This window comes from Kogia breviceps, chromosome 2, assembly GCF_026419965.1.
Source record: "Kogia breviceps isolate mKogBre1 chromosome 2, mKogBre1 haplotype 1, whole genome shotgun sequence".
Lineage (NCBI taxonomy): Eukaryota > Metazoa > Chordata > Mammalia > Artiodactyla > Physeteridae > Kogia > Kogia breviceps.
In genome coordinates, this window is record NC_081311.1 from 197,562,656 (window position 1) to 197,584,145 (window position 21,490).

Here is a 21,490-nt window from a genome sequence, read left to right on the forward strand (position 1 = left end):
GATTGAGTTTCCCATTCCTGAGACAGTCTTTCCCATCACCTCTTGGTCAGCTGGGTACTCCCATCCCATCTGGCCTTTTGCCTCCACTACTGCACCCAATCCGCCCTTGCCAAGAGTGCCCGTGAGCAGGCTGCATCTGGTGCTCACGGCTCTGCCTCGCCTCGTGCCGTGTATCAACACATCTGACACAGCTGACCACGTCCTCCACTTGATACGTTCTTCTCTTGGCTTCCAGGAGGCCACACTTCTATTCCTTCACCTCCCTCACTGCTGTTCCTTCTCAGTTTCCTCTGCTACTTTCTCATCTCTGCATCTTCTCCCCGCTGGAATGGCCTGGGATTTAGTCCTCTTCTCTATTTACTCTCCCTCCCTGGTGATGTCATTCAGCTTCCTGGCTTTAAATACCATCTATATGCCACCGACCCTCAAAAGTGTATCTCCAGGTCAATCAAACCTCCCTCCCAAACTCCAGGCTTGAATATCCAACTGCTTACTTGATAGCTCCTTGTGGCTGGCTCTATCTCACACTTAACGTATTGGAAACATAAACCCCAAATCTCCCCCCAGCCCTGGACTCACTTTCCCCATAAGCTTCCCCATATCAGTCGATGGCACATCTCACCTTTCAGTCTCTCAGGCTAAAAGCCTTGGAGTCATCTTTGACTCCTCTTCTCTCATATCCCACAGCCAATCTGACAAGAAATCCTGTTCGCTCTACCTTCAAAACATATCCAGAATCAGACCACCTCCCTTGTCCATGCCACCGTTATCCCTCAGGTGGACTATGGTCACAACCTCCTAAGTCATCTCCCCACTTCTATTCTGCTCCTCTTAAAGTATGTTCTCAACATGGAGACAAGGAGCCTCATAAAATGTTAGTCAGGCCACACCCCTCCTCTGCTCAAACCACTCCAATGGCCAAAGTCATTGCAATGTCCTACGAGACCCCACACAGTCTGTGCCCCTCCCCCACCTCTCCCATCTCATGTCTTGCTACTGTCCCACTGGTTCTCTCCACCTTCAGCCACACTGCTTCCTTTGTTGTACCCCATGTGGATCAGGCTCACTCCAGCCTTGGGGCCACAGACTCTTGGCTTGTCTGCTGGGCTGCTCTTTGCCTAGACATCTGCTTAGCGGATTCCCTCGCCTCTCTCCAGTCTACTCAAAAAAACACCCATCCTAACTACCCTCTTTAAAACGCACTGTCTCCCGTCTTGTTTCTTCTCCCCTAGCCCTTATCATTTTATTCGCCCATTTATTATGCTCATTGTTTAATGTCTGTCTTCCCCATTGGAATGTAAGCTCCATGAGGGTAGCAATACTTTTTTCCCGAGTTATTCACTCATTAGGTATCCTAAGCATCTAGTATGTTGTTGATAAGTGGCTGGTGCTCAATAAATATTTGTTGAATAAATAATGGAGTAAATAGAAATATGTTTTTTCTTTTAAAAAAATGCATTAGGAAGGCATGTCTTATGAGCCCTTGATATCTAAAAGTGTCTTTCTTTTGCCATCAAAATGAAAGCTATCTTGGCTGAAACTAGAATTCTAGCATCGAAACCTTTTCTTTAAAAACCTGTAGATGATATTTCATTGTCTTACAATAACACTGCAGCAGAGAAATCTGAGTCCAGCCTGATTTTTATTCCCTTATGAATAACCTGTTTTCTGCTTGGATACTTTGCAAGCCTTTTTCCATGCCTTTTTAGAACATTTTTTTTAGAATGTATATAGGTATGTGTCTCCCATCACTGATTTGCAGAGAATATCCATTCAACTTCTCTATGTTAAGATTTTTTAGTGCAGCTAAGTTTTCTTCTATTATGTCTTTGATTATTATTTCTGATCCATTGTTGTATGTTCTTCAATAATATCACTTATCTGTGAATTGGCTCTCTGCTCTTTGTCCTTTACGACCATCACTTTGTTTTTTAGTTTCTTAGTTTTGTTTTTTCTTTTGCACTTAAGAAGTTCTTTATTTTATTTTATTTTTTTGTGGGATCTTCCCAGACCGCGGCACGAACCCGCGTCCCCTGCATCAGCAGGCGGACTCTCAACCACTGTACCACCAGGGAAGGCCCTAAGAAGTTCTTTTTTTATTTTTATTTATTTTATTTATTTTTTATTTTTTTGCTGTACTCGGGCCTCTCACTGTTGTGGCCTCTCCCATTGTGGAGCACAGGCTCCGGACGCACAGGCTCAGCGGCCATGGCTCACGGGCCTAGCCACTCCGCGGCATGTGGGATCTTCCCGGACCGGGGCACGAACCCGTGTCCCCTGCATCGGCAGGCGGACTCTCAACCACTGCGCGACCAGGGAAGCCCAGAAGTTCTTTTTTTTAAAAAAAATAAATTTATTTTATTTTATTTTTGGCTGTGTTGGGTATTCATTACTGTGCGTGGGCTTTCTCTAGTTGCCGCAAGTGGGGGCTACTCTTCATTGCAGTGTGCAGGCTTCTCATTGTGGTGGCTTCTCTTGTTGGGAGCATGGGCTCTAGGCACACGGGCTTCAGTAGCTGTGGCACACAGGCTCAGCAGTTGTGGCTCGGGGGCTCTAGAGCACAGGCTCAGTAGTTGTGGCACAAGGGCTTATTTGCTCTGTGGCATGTGGGATCTTCCCGGACCAGGGCTTGAACCTGTGTCTCCTGCACTGGCCAGGCGTATTCTTAACCACTGTGCCACCAGGGAAGCCCCAGAAGATCCTTTAATATTAGTCCTTTGTAGTGAACATTGTGGTTGACTTCCCAACACTCCAAATGATTAGATTAATTCAATCATGACAATTCTATTCCACTCATCATTTAACGGTTTGGGGAAGGGCAGGTTTAAGCCAACTGGGGCCAATAAAACACAAAGAAAGACTTCCTCAGGGCTTCTAGAGAAAACAGCTGGATCTGAATAGGAGGCTGGTTGGCCCAGTTGCTGGAAGCCATTTAGGGACCAAGAGAAGGACCATTTTGAGGGCAAGGCTGACTTACTGAGCTTGAAAGGCATCTGGTTCTTTGATGATGTCACTGAGACTCAGAAACCACCAATCCTGAAGCCTGTGCTTCTTGTTATGAGAGATATAAGGGAGGCTGGAACCAAGTCAGGCAGGGGCTGCCTGGTGGGGCTGTGACTATGAGAAGGAGCCCCCTGGGGGTATTGGAGCCATGGAGATGCACGTGCTGCTGTAGAAGCTACCTGAGGTGGAGGAAGAGGGGGAGAAATACCTTGGCTTTTCCCTCCTCCGCTTCCAATCTCCCATGGTGCCTCCCCTGGCTGAACCCAGTCAGCAGCCAGCTGATATGGGGCTCTGTGTTAGCTTGAAGGAGCTCTGTACCCTATCAGGATGCAGAGCGGAACACAGAGACAGCAGGGACTGGATCTGGGGGCACACATGCAAACAGCACAGCACCCTTACTTACCTCATTGATTTGATTTTTTTTTAAATGAATCAGTTCTGCCTTTTACTTCCTTTAATGTGTAATCTGACCTACCACTGTGCTCTTGCTTTCTTGGTATAAATTTATCTCCATCTTCCTTTTCATGCCATTCTATTGACTCCTCATCTTAACCTGTCTGGTTTTATGGATTTAAAGACTAGATTTTCTTGCATTCCAGAAAGGATGGCCCACAGGGCACACAATTTTTCAGATTTTCTTCTGGATCTTTTGATGAGAGGTACAGATTTTGTCTCGACTCTCAGGATGCTATCTCATTTTTCTTCTTCTGCCCTTCCCCACAATGAATCCATTAATTTTTTTCTGTATTCATCTCTGATTAAGGTGAGATCCAGACATGAGGTCTGTCAACATGCAGGGGAAGTCCACGGTCACGTTCTCTGTTCACCTGTGAGATGGTGGAGGGGCAAAGTGGAGGAAGGCTGGCGAGGGCAATGCCCAGCCTGGTGACCTGTGCTCCACCAGGAGGCCTCTTCCTCCCCCCCTCCCCCCAGCAAAGTAGCAGGTTGCTATGGAACTCAGGTTCCTCAGTTTCCACCTCTGCACTTTACTGCATCTCCCACGATGCACTGCACCTCCACAAGCATCCCCTACTGCCTGGTGGACATAAACTATTTGTCTGTAATGTCTGCCTGATTGCCTGAAAACTTAGGGCCGTGGAGCAGAGCCGCGTCAGCCCTTCCTGACTCAGACGTGAGCTCTTCCCGTTGGTGCTGTGGATTTGCTTTCTCCCTCTCCCCCTCTTCCTTCCACCCTTCCTTCCTCCTGTCTACATCTTCACAGATATTTTAACATGAAGACAGGAGCAGCTGCCCATTTAAATTGGTAATCACATTACTGTTATCATCTCTGGTCCCCTCCCTACCCCAATTTTGTTTTTTCCCTAATCCATTACTGTCACAAGCTCTGGCTTAAGTGGGCTTTAGAGAAGGAGAGAATGAACACGGTAGGCTGAGCTGCAGGGGGAGAGCCAGGCAGGCGAGCATCTTCCCAGCCCAGCCTCGCGCCCCACCGTGTGCTCTTGACATGTTGGTATTTCTGGCTTACACGAGCCACTACGAACATGCCATTTCCGGGAGCACAGTGAATTCCATCGGCCCCTTTTCTGTGTTGGGGGGAAACCGTGCCATTGAAAAGAGCAGTTCACACTGGATCCCTCCAGATCTAGTCTGTCTGTCTTTACATGGCATCCTAGGCAATCCCTGCATCTTCAGACTTTCCTCAGGCCAATCCGGACCCTCCAGCTATCCTCCCATTGGCCCTCTCACTTCTCTGCAAAATATTCAGTGGTTCCCAGAGACTGCATGCTACCTGGACATCCCCATTCCTACCCTCAAGCCCCATCCCCCAGGAACAGCAGCCCTCCCTCAGTAAGAGTTCCCCCTCCTCCAGGCCCCTCCTCCCTGGGTCACGGACTGTGACAAAGTCTTATTGCCTGTCTCTGGGAATTCATTTCCTGTCTCTCCTCTGTTCCACCTCTCTGGGGCTCCCGGGCCCTTCCCAAGCCCTCCGTGCTGTGCCCCCCTCATGTTTGCCAGGCAGCTGGCTGCCTTCATTATTTTTACGCCAACACAGTTTAAAAATCTCCGCTGCCTCCTTGCTGTCTGTGGAGAAGCGGCTGCCACGTTACTCTGACACGCTGATGGCGTTAGGGTCCGCGCACACTCTCTTCAGCTAATGACGCGGCAGAAAGAAAATTAAGGGGAAAAATCACACAGGCACACTGCCTTCTGTGTAGATGGAGAGATAAAACCAGAGCAAGGAAAACAGAGGCGCGCTACTGCTGATAGCCCGCCTCCCCCCTCCCATGGGGGCAGCGTGCAGGCACTGCTGTGTAAAGGCAGGGAAGGGAGCCCCGGGTTTTGACTACCACTACCCCAGGCTCCCCCCACGGAAAACCCCAGGAAATTGGCGTGTGAAGTCACGTTACCTAATTCCGTAATTCGGTAAAAAGAAAACAAAAACTTCAGGTCCATATGTGCAGCGTGGTCAATGCCCAGAAGGAGAGGCAAGACCAGAGGTTCGCAGATGTTTCTAGAATCTGTCATTCTCACCCTCCACCTCCCATTTCCCCTTGCTCCAGCTACCTGCATCCCTCACCTGGACCGCCCCCAAGAGACCATGTTCTCTATCCCTGAGCAGAGAAATCACCCTCCAATTCTCACTGGACTATGTCACCTCTCCTGCTTAAGATGACGTAATAGATTCCTATTGTTCTTAAGACAAAGGCGCAAACCCTTAACGAGGGCCCTGCCTAGGGTCCCGGCACTTGCTGTTTCCCCTCCAGCTACTGGGTCACCCCCGCACATACTGCAGAGTTCCTTCTGGCCCAAGACCTTTGTACCTGCTGTTCCTTCTGCCTGGAATGATCCCCCCCACCCCCCCGCCTCTTCACACAGATAAGTCTCCAGCCTTCAGATCCGGAATCACTCTATAAGCCCTCGAGGGAGCCTCGGACTCCCTGCTCAGCCAGGTCCGGCCCCTCGTTTGGTACCGTCAAGGTCTGGAGGGCCTTGGCTTTGCAGTGTTTCACATCACAGCAATTTCACAGTGGTGTGTGTGGTTGTCTGAGTCAAGGCCGTCTCGCCCACCTGACGGGCCGCTCCATGAGGGCAGGAAATACCCATAATGCTCCAGTTCAACGCTGTACCACCAGCACGGGAGCACAGCCGCTCCCTAGAAATGTCTGTTGCATGAATAAGTGCCTAAGGGATGCCTGTAGGGGAGAGCTTCCATCACCAGTGTCGGCCTGGCACTTCCCCAGCTCCTGGGCAAATCTAAGCGTGGATTATTTATGACTGGCCAGGTGAGGGGCAGAGGAAGAGAGGAACATGAGCAAAGGCCTTTATCCCAGACCAAGCATCCAACGCGCAGCTAGTCTGGATCCACCCTCGTGTGCGTGTCTCTGCCCTCCGGCCCGCTCTCCTCCAGGCCGGGCCCCCTGCGTCCCGGCAACTTCCAGAATTCAAACCCAGCTGCATCCTGACACGGCACCTGCACCTGCCCTCGCGTCCCCACCTGACGCTGGTGTTAAGTGGCGGTCAGCCGGGCAGAAAGGCCTGGCATTGTCCACATGCTCGCTTTCCCAGCCGTGACACCGCTTTGATGTTCGCGGCACCACAGTGCGCGCGGCTCCGACTGATGCTTCGAGTCCGCCTGCTGCGGCGCTGGTGCCTTTGTCTGGGCACGGGGGAGCTGTGATTTATGTCATAAGCTCGCTGCGAAACCTTTTGCCTCAGTAATTCGGAGCTCCGTGGGTGTCTCTTCACATCTATTTAAAGCACGGCTGCTGCCCACGGCCGGCGTGCTCTGTGACATTCCCCGGCGCCTCTGTGTACGCCTCGCCATGGCGCTGAGTCTTGCCTGCAGAGAATCTTTGCGGCTCGTTTCAGCGTGTTTGCTGCGCGCTCCACGGGGCTGCTGAGCGAGTCGGGTCTGCCTTTTGATGTCCCGCGTGCTGATTAGACCCCTTTCCCGGTGGAGCACATGCAGGGGGCCTGGATGCTGACGCCACATTTCCAGAGCGTTCGCCCCGGTTGTCCTGGGGAGAGGCCAGAGCCTCACAGGCACTTGTACGTTGGCTTGGAGGATGTCCAGGTTGGTAGTAAACGCGCTCTTGCCTGCAACCTGTTCCTAGCCGGGGGCGTCGGGGGGGGTGGGTGGGTGCTGGGGGCTGCGGATCTCCTCAGCACCGCCCCCCCCCCCAGGTGTGGGCGGGCCTCAGCGCAAAGACGTAGGAGGCCCGGAATCACCTTCTCTCATTCAACAAACTTTGACTGAAGGTCCCCTGCACTGTGCTCTGTGAAAGCCTCAAAGTATTAAGATTTCTCAAAGAAACTCCGGTTCTTTCCGCAACGGTGTGGAACTGCTGGGAGATTCATCATGTCCAGGAGCCAAGCACCTCTCGTGGCCTCTGGGTCCCCGTTGTAACCAACTGTCCCCAGACCCAAACCCACAGTCACCCCACACCCCACCGACCTGCTCCATTCCTGTGTGGCTGACAAAGGATGTCGTGAGGGGATCCCAGGACGGGGCCCCTGGAGGCCCAAAGGGGAGGCACTGGGTTTTGCCCTGCATCTCTAGGTCAAGGTGGGGTGACTCCCACAGCCTTGGAGACAGAGTTCAGGTGCTAGAAGTCCTGCCCCCCACATGATGCCTGTGGGGCTGCACCTCGGACATTGAAACCTAGACAGAGGTCTCTAAAAATCGAATGCCTTTGAGGCTCACAGAGGATTATTACCGTCACCACTGAAATATACTGACTGTTTTTTTTTTCTTTAAAAGAATTTGTCCCAACAGGTGTTTTTCACTGTTGGCCATCATGTAAAGTCTTGTTTCTTTCTTTGTTGTTTCTTGTTCATTCTTTATGCAGTTTCACACCATAAGGGTTGAAGGGTGCATCTTGGTTTAAGGCACACACAGTGTGAACTGGACGGGTGGTAGGTTTCCATTTCATCGGTAGATGAACTAAGCCTGCTAGTATTGGGAACCGTCTAAATGTGAATCGTGAATATAAAAGGGAAGTGTTATAGAATACAAAAAGGCTGGCGTTTCTTCCCTTTCAAGAGGAAATCGCTGCCTTAGTAGAATGCCTCGAGAGGATGACTCGAAGATGGTGCAAGACTTGGCATAAGAAACTTGTCATAAAGTTTGTCAAGTAAGGAAACCCCCAGGGAATTGTCTGGGTGAATTTTCCTTCTCACCTGTGTTTTGAGAGACAAGAGTTTTACTCTGTATGCATCCGGGATGGGATGCAAAGTTAGCATTTGAAAGAAATGTGTGAATCTCACTATTTCAGACCATCTAGCTGTTGTCCTTTTAGGGTAACAGCTTTTAGGCGATTTGTGTAAAGCTTATAAGGCCAAACACGTCTCTGGCATATGACTGGTGAGTCTGGGATAATTTTTATTTTATTTTATTTTATTTTTTTGGTTTTTTTTTTTTTTTTTTGGCGGTACGCGGGCCTCTCACTGTTCTGGCCCCTCCCGTCGCGAAGCACAGATTCCGGACGCGCAGGCCCGGCGGCCACGGCCCACGGGCCCAAGCCGCTCCGTGGCACGCGGGATCCTCCCGGACCGGGGCACGAACCCGGGTCCCCTGCATTGGCAGGCGGACTCTCAACCACTGCGCCACCAGGGAGGCCCTGGGATAATTTTTAAATTAAGCACAGCCAATTGTACATCGAACGGAATGTCCTCCCTTCAGTGAAGTCTTTTGGGGGAGGACAATCGCTTATTTTAACCACTATTTTGGGAACTTTCCTTTTGGAAACATTTTCTGTCTTTATTTGCTCTGATAAGAAATATTTATGCTTCATCTTTATCGTTTCAGTGTAGATCTAACACGCGGAAAGGCGACAAGCTGCTCAGAGTCAAGTCTGCAGAGGTCCCAACGCAACCTTGACCCTGAACAGGGCACTTCACCTGATTGAAATCCACGCAAGGGAATGTCAGGAGCCTGGTGTATTTCACAGGCGTGCGGTGAGGACTGAATGAGAGACGTCTGTGAAGTGCTATCATTAATCCTATTAATAAGGTGGATGATTACATCGGGTGTTTCATTTCAAGCCAAATACCAGGTGCTACAAGAGACTGATTTCATTGTTCACCAATCACACCAAAAGATTACCTGCCAAGATACTCTGAGCCATGACGGCATCATAGAAACAAGTGCCTGGTGTCCCCAGGTGACAACTCCGCAAGGTCTCACTCGAGTATGCTTGTTGACCCCGCAACCTTTTCATTTTCTAGTGACTCTAGAAAGGGCTGCCCAGCCCTGGCTCCTCAAAGTGTGGTCCCAGGACCTCACCCTCATCTCCAGTCTTGCTAGAAATGCAGACTCGGCCACCCCCTCCTGCGGGATCAGAATCTGCATCTGGACCAGTCTCCAGGGGGATTCCGGGCCCCTGAGAGCCTGAGAAGCGCTGCATGCCCCCCGGCGGCAGGCCGGGTCCCTGCGCTGCAAAGCCCTCGTGGCCTGTCCCCGACCCCCTCTTACCTTGGGGAAGGCGTCGGGCCACACGGTGGGGGAGCCGTGGTTGAGCAGCGCCTGCAGCGTGCGCTGCGGCGCGGCCTCGGGGACGCAGGCGGCCGTGTGCAGCACTCGGGCCAGCGGCGACGCCCCCCCGTAGTCGAGCGCGCCCGCGTCGGCGCCGTGCTGCAGCAGGAGGCGCGCCAGGCCGTGGCGCGCGTGGCCGCAGGCCTTGTGCAGCGGGCTGCGCTCGTCCTCGTCGCGCGCGTCCGCCGCCGCGCCGCACCGCAGCAGCAGCGCGCACAGGCGCAGGCAGGGCGCGTGCTCGTCGGGCCGCCGAGTCGCGCCGCACGCCGCGCTCAGGGCCGTCTCGCCGCGGGCGTTCCTCGCGTCCACTCGCGCCCCGCGGCCCAGGTAGAGGCGCGCGTGCTCGTCCAGGCCGCGCTGAGCCGCCACGTGCAGGGGCGTGTCCAGGCCCGCGCCGCCCGCAAGCTGCACCGAGGCGCCGTGCTCCAGCAGCGCCTGCGCGCACCTGCGGGGAGGCCAAGGTCAGTCACCTGGACTGGGCCCGGCGGACGTCCCGGCACCGGCGCCCTGTCTCCCCCAGTCCGGCACGCCCTGCCTGCGGGTTCCGGGGCTTTGGACGCCCTCCCTCCCCACCGGGGGTGTTGGCTCCTAAAACAGCCAGGACAGGAATCCAGGTCTCCCGTGCCCAGGCTATAGGAGGTCAAACTGAGCTGGAAAAAAAAAAAAAAAAAAAAAAAAAAAAGTTAAGGCCAACCTGGGGGTACAGGTTACTAAATAGTGGCAACAGCTAGGAACTTTTCCTAAGAACCCCTGCGCAGTGTTAACATTGACCTTGTAATTTATAACTACTTGGTGCTACCCTGGAAGGTAATGTGGTTCAGGTGACGGTGCTGGAAACACGACTTACCTGGGCTCGTTGTCACAGGCGGCAGTTGAAGGGTCTGGGAGTCAGGGTTCTAAGGAGGGGCCCTTAGGCCGTCGGGCTCTTTATCAGCCAGCAGGTACCTGCGCTTTGGCAACGGTGTGAGGCAAGGCTTGCCTTACTCCCTGAGAGGGAATCTATCCATCCCTCAAGACACGGACACCAAATGGCACTGGGGTGTCCTCAGACAGGACTGGATGCATGGGCGAAACCCCGCAACCATGCCTAACTGTGGGACTATCTTGGTTTCATCCAAGCTCTCCTTGAACAGGCTGTGGATTTTGGCTGTTGCTAAATCCCACAGCGGTGCCCTGGGGTTTGTAGGCTCCCGTGGGACACTGGTCTCCCCCAGAGGTGGGTGTCTCCTGCTGCTTCCAGGTCCATCAGGTGGACCCCAAGACTGTCCTCTCCCAGGAGAGCAGCTTCCTCAGAGCCTCTTCCCCACCTGGGAGAACTCCAGGTCCCTCAATCCAAGCCCAGGTGGCGGTTGCCGACTGGGCAGGCCCATGCTGGACGTGGGGCCTCAGACACTGGTGGGGAACTCAGCCTGGACCAGCCTGAAAGTAGGAGAGTCTCGTAGACCCTCCCACCGCCCTCCTCCATTCTGCTGGCCCTCGTCCTTCACGGGCACTGGCAGAACACCAGCCCCACTTCAACCCCCCACCCCCGGGTCACGTCCTGGACGTTGCCATCGGTGTGCTTACTCCGCTTTTGGAGTCTGACGCGCCAGCATGCTCACTTCACAGCGTAAGGCTCTGGTCCGTCTAGCTAGCCCTCCGGTTGGTATTCTCCTCATCTCTGCTCTGTTGAGACTTGGGCCATCGGGCCCTGGCTTTCTCAGCCCTTCCTGGCTTCACTTCCTTCCCTGGGCAGCCCTCCACTCTCTCTTCTCGACACCCTCAGTTTCCTTGCGTTGAGGGGGCGTGGCCATCCCCTGCGTCAGCTGGCCACATTTCCAGCCGGGAACCCAATCATCACGCCCCCGCTCTTCCCCCCTTGGCTGCAGAGTGCTGCTGGAGGGAACGCCGTGCATGGAGATGGGCCTCTGGGCTCAGCTGGTCCTCAGGGCCCTTTGGCTCATACTTCCCAGGGCTGAGCGCCGGCTCCTCCTTCCTTGCCCTTTCCTGGCTGTTCCAAATGTTGACCGCTGTCCCCAAGACATCCTATTTCTACTCTCCTCCTTCTCAGCAGTCTACCCCTACTTCACTCAGTGCACGTTCTCCCAGGAACTGCCATCCTTCCCGCCTTGTGCCACTGAGTCGGCCCCCGTACCTATTAGAATCTGCATCTACGTGATTTTCCCCTCCTACTTCCATAGGTCTGAGGAAAGGAATCCCTCTTGATCCTCTTGTCCCAGGTGTAGTCCTCTTCTGCTTCCTTGGGGGTCCTGCTCTGTGCATTCCTTGCTCTTCGCTTTCACCCTGTCCCCCACCCCCGCCTCAGTGGGCCACTCAGCCCTGTCGATTCCGTCTCTTGAATCATCACTTGAACTGCTTCCTCCATCCATCCCCGTTGTCACTGTCCTTTGTTGAGGCCCCAAATCATGTTTCTGCCTGAAGCTAATGACAGTCTCTTAATTTGTTACCTGTGCCGGTCTGACAAGCTCCATACACTACCCAGAAAGAGCCTTTCGAGCGGGAATCGTAAGACCTGTGCCCGCTGAAAACCCAAAGGCTCCTCCTGGCGGCTGAAGAAAGCCCAGGCTCCTTTCCCCGGGACCCAGGACACCGCGTGATCCAGCTTCTGTGGGCCTCACCAGTTTCATTGCCTGATGCTCCATCCCGTGCTTCGATCCTACCTGACCAGCTGTGGTTCCTAGGACGCGTCCTAGCTTTCCTTCCTCTTCCTCTGGGTCACACCTCTGTGTTGTCACGTTCCTCGCGCCTAAGTGTCTGGGCTCTGCCTTTATCACACTGCGTTTCAGATGTTCGCGGGCACGTCCGATTCCTCTCTTAGACGGTTGGCTCCTTTGGTGTAGAGATGGGGGTTTATTCATCTCTGCTTCTCGGCGCCGAGGGCAGGGCCAGCCCGCGGTTGGTGTTCCCTAAGAGCATATGCTGAACAAATGCCTTTCGTTAATGAACATCCTCCAGTTTTCCTTCGTGTGGCCGCGGTTTGTCCTGTTCTTTACCTGACTGGGGCTCTGAACGGGATCCTTTGGGGGTTTCCAGGCCGGAAGCTGCTGCCCTGAACTCTGTTTACATTTCTACCCAGGGACTCTCAATATTTTAAATCCTCTCTCTGTATTTCTCTAGCCTCCATATCAGCAGTGTCTTGGGAAGTGGTCTGTCTTGGGTGAAAGATCTTTACAAACAAGGACAATTTGACGTGAAATGTCCTTTGGGACAATAGGCAGATCTGCTTCCTCCTTGCCTCTCTGGGAGGAAGTTTGAACAGTGCAGCAGGAGGTGAGAAATCAAGGGTTCCGTCTCATTTTGCCACTGAGCCTGTGTGCACTCACAAACAATTGCAAAACATTTTCTTCTGCTCTTTTTTTTTTAAAGCAGCCCAACCTCTCTGAAGAAGCCCACCGGGAAATACAAGTGGGTCTCTTTTCCACGTCGGCAGCCTAACAGGCTGATGGCCAGGTTGCTCTTTGCAACAAAGATACCTTTCAGAAGAATGAGGACACTGGCTCCCCCTCTGGAGGGCTGCAGATGCCCTTTTCATTTTTAATGGAGAGCTTCTAATTGGCTAAACCTTGGTACTTCCTTAGAGCAGATAATGATATAAGTTGCAGGCCACAGGCATGAGAAAAAAACAACACAACAAATTGACCGGGGCACATGGCTGCTGGCACACACTGGGCAGTCATTAAAAATGAAGTTGTGGGAACCTGTTTAATGACAGGGAAAGCTATTTGCAGTGGTCATGTGAAAAGATCGGGTTACAAAACAGCACCGGACACTCCCGTTTAAAAAAAAAGAGCAGGAAAATATTCTAGACCAGGGCTGTCCAACAGAAACAGATGTAAGCCACGTACGTCGTTTTAAGTTTTCTGGTAGCCACACAAAAAGTAAAAAGAAATGGATGAAATTATTTTTAACTATGTAGTTTCCGTAACACCCATATATCCAAAATGTTGTAATTTCAGTATAGAATCAATAAAAAAATTGAGAAATTTAAAAAAAAAAAAAAAAAAAAAAAGAGCAGGTATGTATATGCATAGGAAGAAAGCCGAGAAATACACAAGCCAGCGTGTTTACCTCTGGATGATGGGGTGATGGTGCTTTTATTTCCTTTTTGCCTGCCTGTATTTTCAAATTCATTTTCCAAAATGAATCAGAGTTGCAGTTTGACGGAGGGACAACAACAGAGGTTACTTCTTAATAACCAAACCATCCCCCACTGCCACAGCAGCAGCTCTTGGATTCTAAGAATGTCAGCTCAGCCTTCCAGGTTTCCAGAATGCTCTCAGATTTTCCAATGATCTGTCCAGGCGTAAGCAACGATCTGGGAAAGCACGGTATGGCAGTGCCTCCGAGAAGGTGAGTCGGGAGGAGCGGGCGGGGGTGGGTGGAAGGTCCCCAGTGCTAAGCAGAGCAGTGCTAACAGTCTTGGGGACCTGCAAGACCTGACCTTGTATGGGTCAGTGTCTCCAGTCAAGGAAGAGATGGCCCAGCGGGGAAAGTACCACCCAAGCCTTTGCAGGACTGTGTGGGAAACCCCGCTTTGGCCAAGCCCTTTCCTCCCAGGGGAGATGGTGCGAGCAGGTTTCCTGCTATCCTGATAGACACAAGAAGAAAGGCCTGGCGCCAGTGTGTGTAGGACATTCGTTGTCGGGAACTAAGGGTAAGTTCCCATCTGACGCTGTCAAAATGACTTGGCTCTGTCTTGCGAGATTAAGGAGACGCTGTGTTGTCTGAACGACCTCAGATGTGAAGCAACTTGGGCAAAAACACTCCTCACCTTACCACCGTGCCTCATCTCTGTCTTTGATAATCATCGAGGTGACAAGCTGTTATGGGGCCCAAGGTTGACAGCACACAGAAAAAGTGGCTTGAGCCAAAAGGCAGGAGTTAATAGAGATGAACCCATCAAGGGCTGTTGAATGAATGTCATTTTAACTTATTTCTAAAGAGGGAAGTCGGACTTGGCGCCTACGTCCCGCACCCCCCTCTCCAGCCACCTCCAGCATCTTCCCGAAGCGCTGGCTTGCCCACTCACCTCGCAGGTGGGGAAAGGTGCCGAGTGCCTCAGCCCGGGCTTCCTCGCTGCTCATCTCTTCCTTACCCTTTCATACCACCTGCCAAGCCGCCCTGCACCCCACGAGACAGAGCCAGCTCCAGGCTCTCCTTCTCCGGCTTCCCCGCTCACCATCCCTGGAGTTGCACAAAGCCCTCCAAAGTGGGATCTCACAGCCTCTGGTTCTGAGCTGGGAGGTCAGTGCATTCCCCAGCACATGGTCTTTTAGTTTATTTTTAGAAGAATGTTATCATTAGTCCTTGCAACGAATCTGTGTTGTAGGTGGAGTTTGCAGGTGGGGAAATTGAGGCTTAGAAGAAGACCGGTGATTTGCATAGGGCCATCCAGCCCAGAGGCGGCAGAGCAGAGACCCTGGCTGCTGTGTCCGGCTTAGCTCTCAGTCGCCCTACCCGCCCGGCTGCTCTTGCCGTTGGTGCTATTTGTTAAGCGCCTTCTGTGAGCCAGGCATGGTACTAGGCATTTCCCGTAAGTTCTCTCTAAGCTTTTCACTGATCGGCTCATTCAATAAGTAGAGAATTTCCTCCATGCTCTGTACACCAGCAGCTTGTCCAGGCGAGGGGGAGGGTCTCTTCTCTGAGCACTCCACAGGCTTCCTGGACAGACTCACCGATAGAACTCTGAAGGCAGCAGAAGGCCAAGGAGGTCGCCTGGCCCGTGGACCTCGGGCTATACGTCAACAAACAACAGGAACCTGCTGCTCGTCCAGTCCTGTGGGCAGCTCGGCTCCAGAGAGTTCGTTGTCCCTGGTTTTCAGCGAAGGTGTGGCGTTTGAGGGTTCGGCAGCGATCTCAAGGGTGGGGACCTGGGACGTGACGGTGACGCCACAGCCAGAAGGTGCTGTTGGGGATGCGAACCCCAGCTACCGCTGGCTAAGAGAACGAGTCAGTGACCTAACGATGGCACCGAAAGACAGCGATGACAAAGAACCGTTCAACACAAGGCGAAATTCACAAAGATTTCCTAAATTTTTTCGAGGGCAAACAGACATTGCTTCCAAGCCCCTTGTCAGGTGTGTTGAGCATCTGTCTCGGGAGCAACGGTTTCAGTGGCTGGAAGTCGCCAGGGTCCTCGGACAATCCCGGCTGTCCTTCAGCTTTTGCTCTTCCCACGGTTGCTGCCCGAACCCCTTCTGCCAGACGGGGGGGGGCTTCACGCTGGGCAGTGTGCTCGGCGAGAGGAATGGGTGTCACCGGCCAGTCTCGTTGAGTCATCATTATATGCCGCTCTGCCTCCTCGAAGTTGACGCAGAGGCACGTGGGCTGGAGACGTGTCCCCGGGGCAGGGGGGCTGGAGCCCGAAGCCTGGGTCCGCCGGTGGGGGCAGGCAGGAATGGGGGGAGGCAGGGGACGGAGGGGAGAGACCTGGGAGGAAAACACAGCCGTGCTTTCTCATGGAAGGAGGCTCCCTCTGTGGACTGACTCGCCAGCCGGCTCCAAACGAAGGTGGGGCAGCCGCTGCCCTGACTTGGACGGAGGAGCAGCTCCACTTGGTTTCCCTGGACCTTCTGCTGAACCTCTCCTTTGGGGACCTGCCACCCGCCCCTTTCTGCTCTGTATTTCCTTCTCCTTCCCTTTCTCCCGGGATGCTAAGCTGTGAGACGATCAAGCATAAATGTTTACAGTTGAAACGGCTGATGTGAATGGACAAATCCTTAAGGGTCGTGGGGAGATGGAGAGAGAGAAACTCGCTGGCCATTTCCATCCTTACGCTTTCCCTTGGAGCAACAGCTGCCATTTAATTTGCTTCGGAAGTGTTGAATGGTTGTGGCTGCTGCTGCTATTTTCGGCAAATTCTCCCCGGACAGCAAGCGAAATCCTGCCTTTTGGTGGACTGAGGACTGATTTGGGAGCAAACTTAGAGAAGTTAGCTCCACTGTTTGCTTCACTTGCCCTTGAAGGAGTATCTGACTTTCTGGAAGCTTCACTAGCGTCCCTTCCTCAACAAGAAACGGGCAACCTTTCTCTCCTCCCCTGGCCCCCGCGCCCTGGATGAAGAGGGAGACCCAGAGGCATCACAGTGGGGGGAAGAGAAGGGGGAGGAAAAGTGAAATAAAAGGCTCTACTCTCTCTTTTTAGGCAGGGATGAGGGTGTGGAGGGCGGAGCTGGGACTTGCATGAGAGAACAGTTTTATATGCATGTATTTATGTATTTTTTAAGTCAGGTAAATTTGCATACAGAGAAATGCACATGTCTGAGAGGTATAGCTGCAGAAATCGGCAAAGGAATACATGTTTGTAACCAACATCCCAGGCAAGACGTAGCATATTTTCACCTCTCCAAGAATTTCCTTTGTGTTTGCTGCTGGCCCGTCATCACCCCCACACAGGCAACCATGGTTCTGAGTTCTCTCACCCTGTTTGGTCTTTTCTAGAATTTTCTACTTTTTTGTGTCTGGCTTCTTTAGCTCAACAGAATGTCTTTGACGCTCATCCACATTGTTGCATATGCATGGGTAACTCATTCTGTTTTATTTCTGAGTCATATTTAATTGTATGGACTTGCCACAATGAACAAATTCATTCTCCTTTTGATACTGATGGGCGTTTGGGTATTTCCATTTTTTGGCTATTATGAATAAAGCTGCTATGAACATTTTAATGTAAGTCTTCTTGTGGACATATGTTCTCATTTCTTTTGGATAAATATCTAGAAGTGGAATTGCTGGTAGGTGTATATTCAACTTTAAAAGAAACTGCCAAGCAGTTTTCCAAGGTGATTACATCATTATGCGCCCCTAACAACAGTGTGTGACGTTTCAGTTGCCCCACATTCCTGCCAGTGTTTGGTGTTGTCAGTCTTTTTGACTTGAGCCACCCTAACGGGTGTAACGTAAAGCGTATTTCCTCATGGTTTTAATTTGCATTTCCCTGATGACTAATGATGTTGAGCGCCTTTCCATTTGCTTATTGGCCATTTGTATATCTTTCCTGAGGTGTCTGATCAAGGATTTTGCCCAGAGGGTGAAGGTTTGATTTGGCCTGGATTACCTCTTTTAACTCCTGACAGCGAGTTGTCTGTATTCAAACAGAACTTGGCAAGTGACCAGAAAACTGAGGAATCTGCCTGAGATGCCAGAAGTGGCAAGGAAGGAGGATAAAGCTACGTTGGAACATGTCTGAAAGGTCGTCATTAGAGATGTGCAGAGCTACTGTCTATTGGCAGGTTTTGAAAAAATTAGGTTAACAAGGGAGAAGCTATCTTTCAACATCCGTCTCTCTTACGGCACTTGGCTTTCAAAGCTGGCTCTGACAGTTTACACTGTGTGCCACTTTAACAGCAAAACATGGGCTCTTGGTGAGCCTCAGGTTTCTAACCTGTAAACTGGGGATAAGCATGCCTTGCAGGCCGGCGGGGAGGATCATAGCATGTAAGACACTTGCAAGTGCTCAGAATGTGAAGTTCTGGACTTCCCCGGTGGTCCAGTGGTTAAGACTCCGTGCTTCCGCTGCAGGGATGCGAGTTCGATCCCTGGTCAGGGAACTAAGATCCCACGTGCCGCATGGCAGAAAAGGAAAAATAAAAAAGTGCATTTCTTCTACAAATATCAAATCATCCAATGGGAGTAGCCCCTAACTGACACCTTGTTCTTTAATATTCCTTGAGATGCCTCAAAGTCCTGTTGAACCAGACCATGTTTTCTCCCCTCCACTTGAACAACGATCAGTCACTCATCTGGGATGTGGAGAGTGGACCGTTTACTGGAATATACATCGATGCTCATGAGCTGGAACCTCATGCAAGCAAACCTCCTGTTATTAGGCAAAGGCTTTTGGGGTTGGGGCGAGGACTCAGAATAGTTGTCCTTGTTCAAATCCTGACCAGAGAGTGCCTTTCTTTCCTCAGGAAGAGTCATACTTCATTTCTCTCTGCCCAGATTTCAACCTACCAGGTCTGAGTTAGAAAAGAATTGTCCAATGATATTCTTCAATAATTTTTTCCTCCCAAGATAATTAGCTGCTTCCACAAGTCCAATTCTGGCTTACGAATGAATTTTTATTTAGTTGAATTGAGACAACTGGGACCAAGAAGTAAACTTGCATCCTTTTAAACTAATATGTTTGTGAAGGAAGCAAATCCTCCTCACTTTTAAATCAAGACAGCTTTAGATGAGAAAAAGAATCAGGACTCTATTAATTCTTTTCTCATTTTAATTATCTCAGAATTTTAAAAAGGTCAAGGAGAGGAATCTGATAATAAATAGGGCGAGGCTGGCATGCAGGCTACTAACGTGAAGAGAGTAACTTTACTGGAACTTTTCTTTTTGGGAAAATCTCTTCAAAAGGCTCCTAGATTAAAGCTCCGATATCCCTTTTTGTGTGTTGAATTCTGAATTCTGAAGCTTGCTGGTTGGAAGGAAGCACAGATAATTTTTTTTTTTAAATCCCAGGAACTCAGAGACTCAAAGGTTTTAAAGTCCTGCACCCATGGAGAATTGCTGACTAAAAGGGGATGGAGCAGAACTGGGTCCTTAGGTGTGGAGACCATTGTCATCAAGAGTAAGAAAATGAAGTGGCTCTGTATGTAGGTCAACGACCCCCTCTCTACTGTAAGGTAAAAAAATTAAGGATGACCTAAAATCTACTATGTATAAAAAGATTCTGGAGAAAGTAGCTCTTTCCTGTCAAAGTGATAATGTTTATACTACTTGAAGCCAGACCTCCTCGGAGTCTAACTTTAGGGGGACTCTTCAGAGCTGAAAAGCCGTAGTCTAAACCTCAGGCCCTCTCTGACATCTGTTAACTTTTATCCTTCAAGGTAGTTGGCTACGTTATTGTAGAGGTGTTCAAGGGGACCCGCCAGCATCTTCCATCAAATCATTGATATTCTAAGTCAGCTGTTGCATAGTTCTGCCTGAACTTCTGGTGTGTTCATCACTTATCTTAAACTTTTCCCCAATAACCTGGATTTAATAAGTCAAGACTGTCAAATGAAATCACCAGGGAGAAAGAGTCATGTAGAGAGACATAAGGAGACACAAGAGAAAATGAGAAGAAAAAGAACAAAGAGAAAGAGAAAGACAAAAGAAAAGAGATTTTAAAAGCCCCATCTTAATACAAAGGCATTTTAAAAGTCTTTATTAAACAATGTGCTAGATCTGAATGATTTCTGAAAAACCAACTGAAACCAGGAAATTAGTTTCTATCACACAGTGTATAAGCCGAGTAGCTTGAATGGTCTGCATATGCCTCAGCTCCAAATGTAAGCTTGTTGGTTTGTCTTAAGGGCTGTTGTCAGGATTCACAATATTTTGTGTTCTTGGTAAGTGATACGTTCTCATTTCTTAGTAAAGAACAATATTTTTCTAATACTGTAAGGTGGAAGATTGGAGCCCAAGGTAGGAAGAAAACTTGGTTTTTAAAACTCCTTCTATTTTAAAATTATTTTAGATTTACAGAAGAGTTGCAAAGATAGTGCAGAGAGTTCCCAAATGCTCTTCATCCAGCTCCCTCTAAAGTTCACATCTTATATGATTATGGTACCTTTGCCCACATTAAGAAATTAACATCAGTCCAAAACTATTAAATGACTTTGTTTGACTTTCACCACTTTTCCCACTAATGTTCACGTTCTGTTCCAGGATCCAATCCAGGATACCATGTTGCATTTAGAGAACTTAATTTTGAGCAAGAGAAAAGTAAATATAGACATGCCTTCTTGGGGGGTGGGGTGGGAAGCATAGTGTGTTCCTAGACATGCAATATCATCAAATGGGTTTTATTTTCCATAGGAATATGTTATAATTGGGAGTATGTTCTTGACTAGAGATATTACTGGGAATAAATGATAGATGACCAACAAATACGGAGATAAAGAAACCACAAACCCCATATTAATTAAAAATAGTGAAATGTTTTTTCATTTCTCGTAAGATAGACACAATGATTATACAAGAGGCCTCAGGAATTGCAGTCAGCACCTACATAATTCTTAACTATATGCAAGGTGCTCTTCTAAACATTTTTCCTACAGTAGCTAATTTAATTCTCATAATAACCACCCTACATAGTAGGCTCAAATATTACAGTGAGACACAGAAAAATGAAATAACTTACCCAAGCTTGCACAGCTAGTAAGTGTTGGAATTGGGGTTCAACCCAGACCTCAGATGTAGCAAAGTATGTACTTGTAACATATAAAATTGTAGGGTATAAAAATATGATGAAAACTGAGTGCAATCAATGTAAAACTGCCTAATAATTTTGCCCATTTTCTTAGTATATAGAAAGACATTTGCTTTGATTTGATTGGCTTATGTCCTTTAATAGAGCTGGTGCCTCTTTCTCTCCTAGAAAATTTCCAGTAGAAATTTACCAGCGCACACTCTCAACTTCCCTGCACATAGTGGATTCTACATATTCTTGGCTCAGTGTCTAGCACACTGCTGTAAATTACCTTCCTCTCCTTTGAAACCAAAAACATCTTGTGGGAATAGACTGTGTATAACACAGCACAGCCCCAACACCTTGTAAAGTTCAACAACTTGCGATTGAATGCTTGTGGGGAAGGAATCATTATTGGATGAGCTTAGAGCTGTGCTTTTCAAAAATAGATGGGGTTTCTATAATTTTGTCACCAGATGGCACTTTGTACACCAGCAAATCATCTACCAAATGACTTAAGGATAGAAATTGTAAGTTAAAATGAGGTAGAAGTTAATCTTTTTTTTTTTTTTTTTTTTTTTCTGCGGTACACGGGCCTCTCACTGTTGTGGCCTCTCCCACTGCGGAGCGCAGGCTCCAGATGCGCAGGCTTAGCGGCCATGGCTCACAGGCCCAGCCGCTTTGTGGCATGTGGGATCTTCCTGGACCGGCACGCGAACCCATGTCCCCTGCATTGGCAGGTGGACTCTCAACCCCTGCGCCACCAGGGAAGCCCCAGAAATTAATCTTTATTTAGTATCCATGCAGAATAGCTATCTACTT

The 21,490-nt window shown here is 50.0% G+C and overlaps 1 protein-coding gene across 1 annotated transcript in view; it reads right to left on the bottom strand.

The window, feature by feature from the left end:
• Positions 1-21,490, bottom strand: part of ASB18 (ankyrin repeat and SOCS box containing 18) — a 65,139-nt gene that overhangs the window by 9,190 nt on the left and 34,459 nt on the right. Inside the window, 1 exon segment of the mRNA XM_059055301.2 lies at positions 9,440-9,944. Within this exon segment, the coding sequence (XP_058911284.1) occupies positions 9,440-9,944 (505 nt within the window).